This window comes from Macaca fascicularis, chromosome 17, assembly GCF_037993035.2.
Source record: "Macaca fascicularis isolate 582-1 chromosome 17, T2T-MFA8v1.1".
In the NCBI taxonomy this organism is placed as follows: domain Eukaryota; kingdom Metazoa; phylum Chordata; class Mammalia; order Primates; family Cercopithecidae; genus Macaca; species Macaca fascicularis.
The window spans coordinates 104,289,895-104,306,451 of record NC_088391.1 but is presented as its reverse complement, the minus strand read 5'-3'; the positions used below and the strand labels follow the sequence as shown (position 1 = coordinate 104,306,451).

Sequence of the window (16,557 nt, the reverse complement as noted above, 5' to 3'; positions counted from 1 at the left end):
TAGATTCCCAGTAATTCCCTCGTTTCAGCCGCCTGTTCCCAGCTCTTCGTTCCCTCTGACTTCCTCAGAGCCCGATTCCCCTGGGGCCACTGCCAGGCCAGACTCTCACCAGCTGGGGAAACCTTTCTGAAGGCTGCTCCTGGAGGCAGGGCCAAGCCTGGGATGATGGCCGGGATGCCCTCCATGGGAGATCACAGCCATGCATGGGGGTGTCCAGTCCGAGACCTGCACACGTGTGCCAGGTGCGAGGCAGGTGGCTCCTGGCCTCTGTAAATAAGACCTCAGCTGTTCACCAGAAACCTGGAGCCCAGATCCTCCCCAGACCAGTGCAGAAGGCCTGTCCACTAGAGAAGGCCACTGTCCCCCTGGCTCCTGACTCAAGGGCAAGTGCCACATAAGAGGCCTCCCGCCTCCAGTCAGCCTCCTGCTCAGAAAACCTGAATTCCGTGTGCAGCAGAGCCGGCTCCTTCTGCGAGCTTCTGACCTCCGATCCTAGGATCCCTGTCCCCCCTGCCCCAGGGCCCCTGTCCCTCTAATCCTAGGGCCTCTGTCACTCCTGCCCCAGGACCCCTGTTCCTCCAATCACAGGACCCCTGTCACCCCTACCCCAGGGCCCCCGTCCCCCCTACCCCAGGGCCCCCGTCCCTCTAATCCTAGGGCCTCTGTCACTCCTGCCCCGGGACCCCTGTTCCTCCAATCACAGGACCCCTGTCCCCCCTGCCCCAGGACCTTTGTGCCTCCCATTTCTTCTGCCTTTAACACCCTTTACCCCCACCCCCTGCTTGACTAACTTTGAGTCAGCCCCAACCACAGCACCAGCACTACTCACTTCCAGCCCATGCTGACACCTGCCCTTGTTTAGTCTTTCTTGGTGGCTGCAGGTTCAGCAGAAACTCTAGGCCAGGCGTTGTCTCTGGGACCTAGGAGAGTGCTGGTGCTTGGTCATGTGTGTTGAATGAGTAGTAAATGGCAAAGGTTGTTGCTGCCCCGAGACGCTTCAAGAGAAAGGAGCCCCATAACCCCAGCTGGGAGGAGGACGACGCACCCTGGGCTGGTCGGGTGGGAGAGGAGCTGAGCAGGTCGGGCCACCTGGGCTGACGCCGCAGGAACTCTGCGTGGATGGGACGCCTGGGGCCACCTGGGCTGACACCGCAGGAGCTCCGCATAGGTGGGCGCCTGCCTCGTGGGGAGGCCACAGGCCCCTCTTCTGCCTTTTGAGTGGAGACCTCCAAGGCTCCAGCACATAAAGCACCTTGGTCGAGCTGTTCCTGGCCACCCAGCCACGTCTCCAGTCACACCAATTCTCACCTCCATCCCCCACGGCCCCAGCTGTCAGGTTTAAGGGTGGCAGAGAGCTCTGCGCAGCCCCCAGGCTTGGCCTCTTCTGGGGCTTAGAGCTCCGGGACGCCTGGGCCTGTGCACCCTCGGCGTCCCCTCTTACGGCTCCAGCGAGGACGGCCAGGTGCCTGGCGGACGCTGCCACGCGCTCCTCCACGAGACCTCGTGTGCACCGTCCTGAGCCCGCCTGCGTCCTCAGATGTTCCAGGTCATCCAGCCGGAGCGCGCGCTGTACATCCAGGCCAACAACTGCGTGGAGGCCAAGGACTGGATCGACATTCTCACCAAAGTGAGCCAGTGCAACCAGAAGCGCCTCACTGTCTACCACCCGTCCGCCTACCTGAGCGGCCACTGGCTGTGCTGTAGGGCGCCCTCGGACTCGGCTCCAGGCTGCTCGCCCTGCACCGGGTAGGTCTGTGCCTCGGCGCCCGGCGTGTGCACTGTGCAGGAAGTGTGGCCAAGGGGCCAAGTAGGGAGGGACCAGTGGACAGTGCATGTCTGCCTGTAAGCCGCAAATAAACGAGGCTGCACTCATCTCGTCCCAGGAGCCTCCCACCCGAGGGGGCCTCCCACCCAAGGGGGCATGTGGGGCCCAGTCTCTCGAAGGCTCTGTGCAGACTCGAGGGTGCTGCAGGCCTTCGAGGGTCCTCCTGAGGCCCTGCCCTGGGGGATTGGGAGGTCAGGGTGAAGGGGGGCTCCCCAGTCCGCGGCCATCTTGCTTCTCTGAGAGGAGCATGGGAGCAAGCCCCTCCCTGAAAGCTTCATCCGGCCCAGGACACCCACCTTGATTCCGTGTGACGCAGCAGCCCGTTGTCTTCCCGGTCGCTCGTCAGCTGGGCCTCCGGCAGTTCCACAGAGACTAGGGTCACGTCTGCCGGTCCTCGAAGGAGGCCGGGGTGCCTGGCGTCCCCGGTTATGCTCCGTGAGATGCACCTCACTGTTGTCCTGGCCACATGATGGCCTCACGTAAGGGCCCTGCGGAGGATGAGCTGTGCTCCACACTGGGCCACGGTTCAATCCGCCCACAGCCTCCGAGGTGGGACCTTAGATCCTGCTTCGTGGACACAGAGGCTAAAGCTCAGGAGGAAGGTCTGGCTGCCGCCCAGGCATGCGTGGCCACCGTCCCAGGACCCCCAGGAGAGGCCAGCGCTCCCCTGTATCCTCGCAATCCCGGGAGAGCGGGAAGCATTGCAGCCTGGGGAGGAGAGGAAACCTGGCCCACCCCCAGCTGCAGCCAACCCTGCCAGGGACAGAGCCCCAGGAGGCTTCCTTCCAGGCCATTTCTCCCCACGAGAAAACATCTGCCAAATTTGCTCGCTGCCTTGGCAGATCTGTGGGTCCCAAGAGTCTCCAGCCGCTGAGACCGGACAGCTCGGGAGCCTCCCGTGTCCCGCACACCCGCAGCCGGCCTCAGCTCTCCCAGCTCAGGGATGCTTTTTTAGTTGTATGTTTTTGAGACAGGATCTCGTTCTGTCGCCCAGGCTGGAGTGCAGTGGTGCAATCTCAGGCCTCCACCTCCCAGGCTCAAGCCATCCTCCCACCTCAGCCTCCCAGGTACCTGGGACTACAGCTGTGCTCCACCACTCCAGGCTAATTGTTTTAAGGTTTTTTGTTGAAACGAGGTTTCACCACATTGCCCAGACTGGTCTCAAACTTCTGGGCTCAAGCAATCCTCCCACATCACCTTCCCGAGTAGCTGGGACTACAGGCGGGTGCCACCACGCCCAGCTCACTAAATTTTGTTTTTTGTAGAGATGGGGTCTCATTATGTTGTCCAAATCTCACTGTAAGCGTCTCCCAGTGTTATCCAGGGTGGTCTTGTCTCAAACTCCTGGACTCAAGTGATCCTTCTGTCTCGGCCTCCCAGAGTGCTGGGATTACTGACATGAACCCCCTGACTGGCCAGGGATGTTTTAATGTCGGTCGCTTCATCTTCTTCTTTCCTTTTTTTTTTTTTTGATGATAAATGCATTTCATTATTTATTTCGATGTTGAAGCTCTCACCACTAAGTTTTTACAAACTGTTGAAGACTGACAAATTATTTCTCACACAGAAGTATAACCACCCATCCCCAGATAGCATACATATATGGTTGAACTAACATGAATAAATGACACCATTTTATCAATTACATAATGAAACAAATGACCAAGTATCCAAATACTGAGCTACTCAGCCCAAAAGGCATATACAACATTGGACGTCTGTTCAGTGCATTGGCAGAAACCCACTTCTTTTTTTGCAAGAGAGGTTGGGAAGAAAAGGGAAAAACTACCACACTTCAAACAAAAATAAGTTGGTAAAACAATTTCTAATCAGTGTGGCAAACATCGCAGAAGCGTCAGAAATTTTATGATTTAAGAATTGTTTTAGCTATAAGAAGCATTTCTGCCTTTTAAAAAGTACTTACTAAATTAAAAGAGCATATTTCACACGTTCTGCACAAGGCAGAATTTGCTAAAAATAATTAACAGCCCCGTGCATTCCTCTCAGGCCCTCCCTGTTGGTTGCACCTGAGTGCAAATGTTAAATTAACCGTGAGCCCCCTGTGTCTGAAGCCACAAAGACGTGCTTCTGTACAATGTAGAGTTTCTTCTCTTTTTTTTTTTTTTTTTTTTTAGACGGAGTCTCGCTCTGTTGCCCAGGCTGGAGTGCAGTGGTGTGATCTCAGCTCACTACAACCTCCACCTCCCGGGTTCAAGCAATTCTCCTTTCTCAGCCTCCTGAGTAGCTGGGATTATAGGTGTGTGCCACCGCACCCGGCTTTGGAAGTTTTTCGTAATAAGACAAGTAAGATTTATTAAAAGACATGAGGCCGGGCTCAGTGGCTCACACCTGTAATCCCAGCACTTTGGTAGGTTGAGGCGGGTGGATCACCCGAGGTCAGGAGTTCAAGACCAGCCTGGCCAACATGGTGAAACCCCATCTCCACTAAAAATACAAAAATTAGCCGGCATGGTGGCGGGCGCCTATAATCCCAGCTACTCGGGAGGCTGAGGCAGGAGAATCACTTAAACCTGGAAAGCAGAGGTTTCAGTGAGCTGAGATCACGCCACTGTACTCCAGCCTGACGTGTGCTGGTGTGAACGTAGGAGAAGCGGACATAGAGTGAGCAGGGAAATAACCACACAGCCTCCTTCCGTGTTTGAAATGACTGAAGGAATAAACCACCTGAGGTCTGGAATGTTCACAGTTCCTGGGAATTTAGTTCTGTATGATACTAAAAATGTGCAAGTTTTACGCTGGGGACTTGAGCACCTAATCTTCCTAAATTTCTTATGTATTGAGAAGATTCTGGAGTAGGAATAGATTTAAACAAGACATAACTCAGTACTGCATGATTGCAGGAAAGATCAGTTAGTACAAACGATAAGCACGTTTGAAATACTGAACAGCGAGGATCTTTTGCCGAGTGTCCAAATAGGCTGATGGTAACTGAAGCAGAGGTTGCCGGTTCGTTCCGGCTTGCGGCCGGCCTAGTGACACAGCTGTCCGTGCTGCTGTGGATGCCAGTCGCACAGGTTGCCGGTTCGTTCCGGCTTGCGGCCGGCCTGGTGACACAGCTGTCCGTGCTGCTGTGGATGCCACCAGACTTGCTCAGCAAGCCAGCATGCTAGCTGTGTACAGACGGACGCCAAATAGGTCCTGTCTCGAGTTTCACTTCCAACGTATCGTCTTCTTTCTTTAGTGACATTTTAAAAATTAATGTCGTTATTAAAAGCATCGTTTAAATAAATGTTTTTATTTTTCTGTTCCTGATGTGTCTGCACAGCGGCCTCCCAGCCAACATCCAGCTGGACATTGACGGGGACCGTGAGACAGAGCGTATCTACTCCCTCTTCAACTCGTACATGAGCAAGCTGGAGAAGATGCAGGGTGAGTCTGCCCGGCACGCCAATCCGTGCAGCGAGGGGACGCCTGGCGAGGCCCCGGCCACAGGAGCATGCTGCGGGGTGAAAACCTGTGGTCTGAGCCTCTCGTGTAGTGTGGGCTACATGTAGTTGTGTTTGTAGCGCGGACGGATGGATGCGAAAAGCTTTTTGCAGGGTAGGCAGCTATTTGGGGGACAGTTACCTTAATAACAGGTTCTATAGATAATTTTTAGATGGAATTTAACTTGTAACCTCTGTACTGCCAAATTTCTTTAGAGGACCCTATTTTTTCATTCCTTTGTGTTTTCCAGAGGGACAAGTGCATGTGTGTGGACACGTATGTGAGTGTGCATGCATGTGTGTGGACACATACGAGATGTGTGCATGTGTCTGGCATGTGTGAGCTTGTGACTGTGTCGACATGTGTGAGTGTGCATGAATGTGTGGACACATGTATGAGTGTGTGTGAATGGACACGTGAGTGTGCATGAATATGTGGATGTGTGTGAGCGTGCATGAATGTGTGGACACGTGTGTGAGTGCATGAATGTGCAGACACGTGTGAGTGTGCATGAGTGTGTGGACGTGTGTGTGCATGAATGTGTAGATGTGTGTGTGTGAATGTGTGGACATGTGTGAGCATGTGTGAATGTGGACACATGTGAGTGCATTAATATATGGACATGTGTGAGTGTGCATGAATGTTTGGACATGTGTGAGTGCATGAATGTGTGGACATGTGTGAGCGTGTGTGAATGTGAACACGTGAGTGTGCATGGATATGTGGACATGTGTGAGTGTGCATGAACATGTAGACATGTGTGAGCGTGCATGAATGTGTGGACACAATGTATGAGCATGCATGAATGTGGACACGTGGGTGTGCATGAGTATGTGGACATGTGTTGGTGTGCATGAATGTGTGGACACGATGTATAAGCATGTGTGAATGTGGACATGTGTGAGTGTGCATGAATATGTGGATGTGTGAGTGTGCACGAATGTGCAGACACACATGTGAGTGCATGAATGTGTGGATGTGAGTGTGCGTGAATGTGTGAGCACATGTTTGAGCTTGTGCGACTGTGTGGACACGACATGTATGAGCGTGTGTGAATGTGTGGACACATGAGCGTGCATGCATTTGTGCATGTGTGGAAATGTGTGGGCATGTGTGTGAGTGCATGCATGTCTTTGGGCACGTGTTTGAGCATGCATGTATATGTGTGCACACATGCCATCTAATTCTGTAAAGCAATTCAGTGTCACAGACAATGATACTGTATATAGATTTGAAACAGTGCCGGGCACACTGTGTGTTTCAAATTTATTTGCAGTATCATTATCTGTGACACTGAATTGCTTTACAGAATTGAAATAGCAATCCAGGTAAGCCCAATTAGACAACATAGGGACAGTGGTTTGAGATCTGTAATTCAGGAGAGGCAGAGACAAGAAGAGCCCACGGCGGGGGGCGGGGGGTGCGAAGTAGCTGCGTTTGTTTCTATGCTAGGGTCTGGTAGAACTCAGATCTGCTCTTGGAGATCATATGACAGGGCCCTTGAGTCCCACTCAGAATGGAAATGGAGCAGAATGTGCCTGGAGTTATGCCTGTTAGATTTTCTTCTTTTCTTTCATTCCCCTGATTTAACCCAGAAGTGTCAAGTGTACCTTGGCCTGGAAACACGAGTCCTGCCTGAGTGTCCGTGCACCTGCCCATCTGTGAGCTTGGCTACGCCTGTTTTCCAGCCCCACATGCCCTGGCTGTACGTGGTTCCAGGCATACACAGACACATAGGCATGTACACACATATGCATAGCCATGTACACACACGTTCCCAGCCATACATGCATGAAATGAACACACAGGTACATGTGTGTGCAGACAAGCAAGGCAACAATACCTGCACATATGTGCAATTGAACACAACACGCTCACATGTGCAGGCATGCACACACATTCTCAGACAACCACACACATACGCACTCGTGGGCCACCACCCACCACAGCATCTTCTCCCCAGCAAGTGTGCCAGGTGCTGTCCCTGGGTCTGAGGTCCCTCCAGGTGCTGTCCCTGGGTCTGAGGTCCCTCCAGGTGCTGTCCCCGGCTCTGAGGTCCCTGGATACTGTGCAGATGGCACAAGGCCTCAGGGTGGCCAAGACAGTGGGTCGGGCATCAGCTCGCCTCTTCCCAGCCCTCTCATAGCAGGAACCAACACAGCGGAGGCCAGAGTCGAGGAGCCTTGGAGAGGGTGAGGTCATCACACACAAGACCCAGGTTCTGAAAGATGCTGACCAGGCCCTCCATGATCAGCTTGCTGCATGCACCACTCTCCAACCTTGCTCAGCCCCTCCCAGGCCATGCACCCCGCACCACAGCTCCAGCTCTTCCCTCCTCTGCCGGGAGCAGCCTTGCGCATCAGTCTGGCAGACCCTGTTTACCTTGGAAGTGTCTTCCCCCAGGCGCTTCCCAGCCTCCCCATCCCCGTAGCCTGGTGTATTAGTTCTCATGTTGCTATGAAGAGCTACGTGAGCGTTGGTAATTTATAAGGAAAAGAAGATTGATTGACTCACAGTTCTGCAGGCTGTACGGGAAGCATGGTTGGAGAGGCCTCAAGAAACTTTCGATCATGGTGGGAGGGCAAAGAGGAAGGAAGGAGGCACCTCATACATGGTGGGGGCAGGTGCCACACACGTCCAGACAACCAGACCACATGAGAACTTATTGTTATGAGAACAGCAATGGGGAAGTCCACCCCCGTGATCCCCTCACCTCCCCCCAGGCCCCTCCTCCAACACTCGGGCTTCCAGTCTGACCTGAGATTTGGGTGGGGACACAAATCCAAACCATGTCACCTGGGATCACCTGTGTCACCAAGGTCACAACCATCTCCCATCTCCTCAGCTTCCACATGCAGTGACCTTCCTGGGCCTGGCACAGAGGAAGTGCCTAGCACCTGGATGGGTGTGCTGGACAGATGGCCGGGCAGGCAGCTGAGTGGGTGGATAGGTGGGTGGATGGACCAATGGGTGAGTGATGGGTGGATGGACCAATGGGTGACTGATGGGTGGATGGAGTGATGGACAGATAATGGGTGGATTAACAGATGGTTGAGTGATGGGTGGATGGACAAATGGGTGAGTGATGGATGGATGGACCAAGGGGTGAGTGATGAGTGGATGGACAGATGGGTGAGTAATGGGTAGATGGACGGATGGGTGAGTGATGGATGGATGGACCAAGGGGTGAGTGATGGGTGGATGGACAGATGGGTGAGTAATGGGTAGATGGACAGATATGTGAGTGATGGATGGATGGACCGAGGGGTGAGTGATGGGTGGTGGATGGACAGATGGGTGAGTCATGGGTGGATGGATGGGTGAGTGATGGGTGGAGGGACGGATGGGTGAGTGATGGGTAGATTGACAGATGGGTGAGTGATAGGTGGAGGAACGGATGGGTGAGTGATGGGTGGATTGACAGATGGGTGAGTGATGATGGGTGAGTAATGGGTAGATGGACAGATGGGTGGATGGACAGATGGATGAGTGATGGGTGGATGGACAGATGGATGAGTGATGGGTGGATTGACGGATGGGTGAGGGACTGGTGGATGGACAGTGGACAGATGGAAACAGGTCCCACATACCCTCCGTGAGGGTTCACAGCACATCAGCATGGTTGGAAGCCTCAGTCCAGGGACCTCACCCCTCAGGGCACTGAGTCCCTCCTCTGTGGTGTTCAAGCCTCGACTGGAATCTCAGCGCATCCTTGAGGCAGATGGTTTTGTTGTTGGAGAGTTCTAATGACTTCCTGTCACTTGGCCCACGGGATTCTTTCCACCCAGTGTAGCAGGTCCTTTCTGCTGGCCTGTGGGGCTGAGGAGTGCTGTACCAGGGTGCGGGAGGCAGATAGTCACTGTCCCCTCCCCATCCCACACGTGGTGTGGCCTCTCCCCTGGCCAACCTCCCTTGGGCACACTCTAGTTCTTTATGTTGTCCTGAAGTTTGGTGACAGAGTGGCACCCAGTCCTGCAGGTGAGGCTCCATGGCAGGGCGTGGTGGGGTCCCGTGCAGAGGGCTGGCCTTGGCCTTGGGCCATGCCACTGTGATTTTGCAGACGGTCTGGAAGTCGGCGGCAGGAGTGGGAAGAGCTCTGCTGTGGGGGCCAGCAGGTCGCTGTGATCAAGTTGTGTCCTGGGACAAGCCACTTGTTTCTTCATCTACAGGACAGGCATATCCCCTTGGTTAGAGATTTGGGGAAGATTGGAGTGGCTTACACACAGCCTGGAGCACAGTGGCTCATCGCAGCTGTTACGTAAATGCTCTTTTCACTGACACCTTGTTATGCTTTGGTCAGATAAAGGGCCAGTCTTCAGAGGCCACAGCCTCATAATTAACTTCAGAATGCAGCTTCGTGCTGTCGTCCTGTGTCTGAGGGAGCCTGGGGCTGCGCCTAGCAGTGGGGTCTGCTGTGGTGGTTGTGCCTCAGGCCGTCCTCCCCGTGGCTTGGTGTCCCAGCTGTGCGGACACCATGTCTTCCCGGGCCTGGCTCACGCTTGGACAAGCACTTGGATCTGTCCTTGGGGGGCCATGGATGCTCAGTCAGCACAGACCCACCCTCTGATCCGTTTTGGACGCTCAGTCGGCACAAACCCACCCGCTGATCCATTTTGGACGCTCAGTCGGCACAAACCCACCCGCTGATCCATTTTGGACGCTCAGTCGGCACAAACCCACCCGCTGATCCATTTTCTTCTCCACAACTTCACATCTTGATCATGCGGCCATTCGTAAAAATGTAGCAGGTGCTTTGCTGAAGTCCACGCGCACACATGCTGCTCTGAGCTTTCCCTAAACCCTCCGTTTTAAACCTTATCATACAAAGAGGAGCTACAGATTCCTTACTGTGATTTTTTTCTAGTTATTGCCAGTGTTATTTTTTAATCAATATTCCAGCTGAGAATTTTGCATCTGATACGTGGTCCATGGACTCCTTCTGGGTGAGAGCAGCATTCTGATGGCCCTGCCCCTTCAGGGTCCTTCTTCCCTCGTCTTGAAGAATGGCACGTGTTCGTGGCTGAATAGCTCTATGGCCTGGCTTGTAGGGCTTAAGACACCGCAGCCTGCCTTCATTTCATCCTGTTTTCTCTGTCTCCTGGTTCCCTCTGGCAGTCCCCGGCTGGCACGGTTCCTTCTCTGCTCCCAGCTGTGGCTGACATGGTTCGTCAAGTCCATGGCTCAGCCCCACACTTGTCTCCTTATCAGACGGCCACACAGCCACTTGCTTAGTGGTCTGTTCCAAACACATTCTCATTTGTTTTTAGATATGGGGAGGCTGGAATTTTAATTCTCAAATCCTTTAACTTAACCAACTCTTTGAGTTCTGGTTCCTTTTTGCTCAACAATACTACCTTCAAATCATCTCTCTTCCCCCATTTTGCTGTCAGCGAGCAGGAGGACCCAAGCTGCTCCCCCAGCATTTTGCTTAGAAATCTCCTCAGTTACGTGTCTGATGTCGTCACTCTCAAGTTCCACCCTCCCAGAACACGAGGGCGTGAACACAGGTCCACTTTGTCACGAGGATGGCCTTTTCTCCACTGTCCAGTAGCACGGCTGTCCTTTCTATCTGAGAGGTTGTTAGAACAGCCTTTGCCACCCATGCTCGTACCACCATTCTGTTCAGGGTTACGTAGACATCCCCTAAGACAGGCCTTCTCTGCAGCTCTCCTCTCCCGAGCCCCCAGCTTTGCCCTTCAAGGGCATTCACGCCAGCCAAGCGGCTTCCAGCATGCACCCCCAAACCCCTGCAGCCTTCGCCCAGCACCCGGTTCCAAAGCCAGTCCACATTTGAAGGTACTTGTTACAGCAGCAGCCACTTCTCAGTCCCAAGTTCTTAGTCAGTTTGGGCTGCAATAAAATCGTACCATAGGCTGGGTGGTTACCGACAGCAGGAATTCACCTCCCAGCATGAAGGCTGAGAAGCTCAAGATCAGGGCGTAGTGACGCTGGTTTCGCTGCGGACCCTCTTCTGGGCTACAGCCCGCCAGCGTCTCATCGTGTCCTCACGTGTGGAAGGGGTGAGCCAGCTTCCTCGGTGTCTTTTATAGGGGCGCCCGTCCCCTGCCCAAGGGTTCCACCGTCACGCCTCGTCCTCTCCCAAGGGCCTCACCTCCAGACGCCATCCCTTGAGGGTTAGGATTTCAACCCATGGATCTGGGGGCACATTCATTCCATCGAGATGGGCACAGCTGCAGGGCATTGGTGCTGGCTCTGGGCGTGTGTGGCCAGGCGCTGTGAGCAGTGAGGCAGAGACGTGCCTGGTTCAGGTGTTCGGACTCAGGTGGCACAGGGCCCTGCCCCGGCTCCGGGCTTCCACGACTGTCCGCTGGGGACAAGGCCCCAGAATGGCCTTCAGCGGGAGTGATGTGGTCCGATTAGGAAGGTGGCCTGCCCGCGGGAATCGTTTCTGTGTCCGTCTGCGTTTACGAGTGGCGGCCAGCCCTTTCTGGAGGAGCTTGGGTTGGAAGGACGTGTGCTGTGGGTGGGGCCTGCAGTGATGCAGCTGTGTAGAGACGGGGCCAGTGGCCACTGGACCCTGGGCTCCTGCCCTGCGCTGACCCCTCCGTCCTCCACAGAGGCCTGTGGGAGCAAATCCGTGTACGACGGCCCCGAGCAGGAGGAGTATTCGACGTTCGTCATTGACGACCCCCAGGAGACTTACAAGACACTGAAGCAGGTCATCGCTGGTGTCGGGGCTTTGGAGCAGGAGCACGCCCAGTATAAGAGGGACAAGTTCAAGAAGACGAAATATGGAAGCCAGTGAGTGCCGCTCCCGTGCCTGCCCTGGACGGCCAGCGTGGTGGGCGGGAGGGTCAGTGGGGGTGGGGCTGCAGGGAACTCCTGGGTGAGGCCGCCTGTGCACAGGTGTCCACCTCATGAGGAGAATCCAGTTGCACCTGGCTGGCACCTGGCGGTGGTCAGTGGACATGGCCCAGCGCTGCTGGTCCCTCCTTCGGAGCAGGTGCTGCCTTTGCTCTCCAGGACCCCAGCCAGTGTCCGGGGTGCCTCCCTCACCTGCTGCCTCCCAGCCTCTCTGCTATGCTGGCCTCACGTGCTCTGGCAGTCTCTAGGCCCGGGCCTTGTTCTGCCTTGGTTGAGCGGCACACCCTCTGCCATCTCTCCAGGCCACCCATGGTGTCCAGGAGTAGGGTCAGCTCTGGACGAAACCCACTCTTGTCTCATGAGGCAGGTGCGGTGACGTTGAGTACGTTCAGCCTAGTCACAGGCTGCAGGCTACGTGGTGCTTAGCTAAGCTCCACTTCCCCTCACTCCATGGGACAGAGGGTTGTAAGACCCTCCTGAATTGCTGGAAGATTAACTTAAACTATGTAAAGTGCTAACTGGCTCTCGGCCTGGAGTGAGCAGGTGTGTCTTTGTCACTCCATCCAGTGGGTGCCCAGGGCCCACCGTGGCAGAACCCACCACACAGGCTTGTTCAGGGGTGGGGAAGCCCAAGCGCCCTGTGCAGCTGTACAACCTCCTTCTCACTTCCACCTTCCTGCTCGCTCCTCTCTTCTGTCCTCCCTCCCTTCCATCCTCCCTCTCTCCTCCTCAACCCTTCTCCTTCTCCTCCCTCCCTCCCTCCCTTCTTAACCCTTCCTTCCACCATGCGGGTCCGGTCTGGGAAGGGCAGTGGTGAGGCTGCACACGTGAGCATAGTCACTGCAGTGCAGATGTGCACATTCTGCACACGTGCCACGGAGTCTCCGTGTTCCACGTCTGCGCATGTATATGTGCTACACACGTGCTGCAGGGAGAGACGTGCACATGCACTTCCACGCCTGCCCCCTGTGCACACATCAGAGGCTCCACAAGTGCCTCCGGGGCACTGTGGTCCCTTTGGCTCCTCTGCGATTCTGTTTTGTGTGGATTGCAGGCGAGTGGTCACATTTAGGAACAGGAGAAGCTCCCGCAGCCATGGGTGAGCGCCAGGCAGCGGGGGCTGTGCCTCATTCCCTCCCCCGTCCCCCTTTTCAGGGAGCACCCCATCGGAGACAAGAGCTTCCAGAACTATATCCGGCAGCAGTCCGAGACTTCCACTCATTCCATTTAAAGTCTGCGGGACGCGCCCCGTGGCGCCAGTGAGCTGCCCGTGCAGAGCCGCAGCCTTTGGGAGGGAGAAGAGAAGGAAAAGCAGAGCCAGCACATGAGACGCAGCCGCCCGGCCCATGGACAAGTGGCGCTGGGGCTTCCCTCTCCAGAACTGCCGCCACCGCCGCCACCCCCTGCAGAAAGCCCACGTGACCTGGTGGACTGTGTCGTCCTTCGGTTCTGTGCTTTTGGCTCTTCGTTTGTGGGGTTCTGGGGATCAGCTGAAGGATCAGGAAGTGGGGGCTGTGCTCTAGCCGCAGCCGGCCTCAGGGAGCCGTGGCCCGTCCAGTCGGCTGTGACCTGCACCTCCGGCCGTGTGTGCGTCTGTCTCACGTGCACGTCTGTCTTGCGTGCACGGTGCGTGTGGCACTGGGCTCTGTGGCTCTGTGCCCGGGGGGCCTGCTGGCCCCGTCTTGGCTTTCGGCTTCATCACATCAGGACGTTCAGAGCATTACTCTCCCACTGTGCCTGCTGTCCAGGCGGCGTGGGAGGCGGCCTCCGTGTTCACTTTTGAGGTTCGTTTGATTCCTGGCTGAAGAGTCAGTTTTGTGGCTGGGAGGTGCAGAACTACACAGAAATCCCAGTCTGAGGATGTCCTTGGTGCTTGGGGGATACGGGTTCTGTCCAGAGAGTCCCTTGGAGGGAAAAGTGTGGGCGCCAGCTTCTCCAGGTATCTGCTGGGCCCACAGTTGAAGCCCCCATTGTTTTGCTGTTCAATGGGGTTTAAAATCAGAATTAACATTTGCCACCCCCCGGTGGAAGTTTGAAGATTTTTAAAACAGAAATGTGCATTTTTCAAGCTGTTTTTCTTTATGTTTTTTAAGGACCATTTTTAATTAGCTCTTTGATACAAAGTAACTCAGAACGTCAAAACCTATACCCACTAAAGGGAAGGCTGCCGGGAAGGCAGATGGAACAGGAATGGAGCCTGTCTCAGGAAGGCCAGCTGCAGGTCCTCAAGAAAATCAAAGAAGGGAAGAAATTCTGAGTTTGAGGTACAGGGGCTTCAGGGGTGAGACGTCCCTCCAGGGCCCGTGGCCAGTACTGCACCTGCATCATGACCCCTAGATGCTGTGCAGGGCATGGGCGGGGCTGCTGTTTTACTGGGGAGGGGAGCATCCTAAAAATGGGGTCCAGGCAGACTCCTCCAGACCTCACACCGCCGAGGAGGCCTTTGCCACAGAGCGTCCTCCCGGGATGCAGACGGCAGGTGTGTGGGAAGCGCCGTTTGAATACACAGCACGACGTGTCCTTGTACTGACTTCTCCCGGTTCTTGTTTGAAAATACTGTAGTTCAGACTCTTAATCTCCATGGCAGATATGAACTTTGTTGTCACAAAACTAGTGGAGGAAAATGTAAAAATAGACTTTTGGACACACAGCTGTTGGGGCTGCAATTTTTACCTTGGATTTATAACTTAACGTTTCTGTTTATAAAATACTAGTGATTTGCAATGTATTTTACTGGCCAATTAAAACAGATGTTTTATTCTTTCTGAGGACTGGCTTGGTTTTCCAGGGGTACCCACTGGGAATTGCACATGTGGGCATTGGCGGGGGTACAGGGAGGAAGGTGGCATCTGGGGAGCAGGATGACATTGCTGATGCCAGGCGACGTCCCTGGTGACGGGTGACGCTGCTCTGACAGGTGGCAGTGCCCTGATGACAGGTCACATTGCTGATGCCAAGTGACCTCTCTGGTGACAGGCAGCGCCGCTCTGACACGTGACAGGGGACGTCGCTGGTGACACCCCAATGACAGGCTCCGATGACAGGTGACATTGCTGGTGACAGTTGACGTCTCTGGTGATGGACGGCGCTGCTCTGACAGTGGCATTCACCTGTGTTGCCTCGGGTGGGAGTCTGGCCCCGTGATACCCTCAGGAAGGGTGTGGGGTCACACCGTGCTGAGGGCTGAGGGTCGAGTGCCGCCAACGGCCGTGGGGTGCGGCTGGAGATGGTGTCCACTCAGGGAGTGCTGGGCAGACAGACCAGCCTGGGCTGCCATCTCCAGGAATGCGGAGGGTGTGGTGACTTGGAGGCCCTGGGAGGAAAGAACGGACTGCCCCTCCAGGCAGGTGGCTGCTGTACCTCCAGGCAGGAGAGGGTTAAGGGGGACTCTGGGTGAAGACTCCATGGCTAGGGACAGCTGCTGCATTTCCTCACTTCTCTATTCCTTTCCTTGCTCCATTTGAATTCCTCTTTTTTGGTAATTTTATTGTGAGTCAGCTCTGGGATAAGAAAAATGAAGAGGTGTGGCTTTGGGGACACCAAGCCAGGCCTTTCTCCCAGGGAAGGGTGAGGCCTCCTCAGCCCGTGGTGAGGTGTGGGGTCTGCCCCGGTCCGGGAGTGCTGTGGGTGGTGGACGAACCCTGCAGGTGGCGGCAACCTCCCCGGGAGGCCAGCGGCCCTGCTGGAGCCACACTTCCCGGCAGGGCTTCAGGCAGTGTTGGGAGCCAGGGGGCTCCTGTCACACTCTGGGCACAGCTGTGCTGGGGTCCACCCAGGAGGGCCAAGGTCAGCCCCTCCAAGAGGAAGTAGAAGGGTGAGGAGCATGAAGCCCCAGGGAACGTGGAGAATGGAGCCCCTCCCGGAACAGCCAGGAGGGTCCCACGGGGCCGTGGGAGGTGGGAGTGTATAGGGGCCGGAAGCCCCTCCGCGTCTCCCACTGATACGGTTCGACTGTGTCCCCACCCAAACCTCATCTTGAATCGGGGCTCCCTTAATTCCCATGTGTCGTGGGCGGGACCCCGTGGGAGGTGATGGAATCTGTGTGGTGGGAGGTGATTGAATCTGTTTTGTGGGAGAGCCCCACGGGAGGTGATTGAATCTGTGTGGTGGGCGGGACCTGGTGGGAGGTGATTGAATCTGTGTGGTGGGCGGGACCTGGTGGGAGGTGATTGAATCTGTGTGGTGGGCGGGACCTGGTGGGAGGTGATTGAATCTGTGTGGTGGGCGGGACCTGGTGGGAGGTGATTGAATCTGTTTTGTGGGCGGGACCTGGTGGGAGGTGATTGAATCTGTTTTGTGGGCGGGACCCGGTGTGAGGTGATTGAATCTGTGTGGTGGGCGGGACCCGGTGGGAGGTGATTGAATCTGTGTGGTGGGCGGGACCCGGTGGGAGGTGACTGAATCTGTGTGGTGGGCGGGACCCGGTGGGAGGTGATTGAATCTGTGTGGTGGGCGGGACC

At 55.4% G+C, this 16,557-nt stretch overlaps 1 protein-coding gene across 5 annotated transcripts in view; it reads left to right on the top strand.

The window, feature by feature from the left end:
- The window catches only part of RASA3 (RAS p21 protein activator 3), a 136,716-nt gene extending 121,856 nt beyond the window's left edge, over positions 1 to 14,860 (top strand). For all 5 annotated transcript variants that reach the window (XM_045377568.2, XM_005586330.3, XM_065533528.1 and 2 more), the window contains 4 exons: positions 1,538 to 1,746; positions 5,112 to 5,215; positions 11,851 to 12,034; positions 13,253 to 14,860. In XM_045377568.2, the coding sequence (XP_045233503.1) occupies positions 1,538 to 1,746; positions 5,112 to 5,215; positions 11,851 to 12,034; positions 13,253 to 13,328 (573 nt within the window). In that variant the 3' untranslated portion in view covers positions 13,329 to 14,860. The remainder of the gene's footprint in view (positions 1 to 1,537; positions 1,747 to 5,111; positions 5,216 to 11,850; positions 12,035 to 13,252) is intronic.
- The last annotated feature ends 1,697 nt before the right edge of the window (positions 14,861 to 16,557 follow it).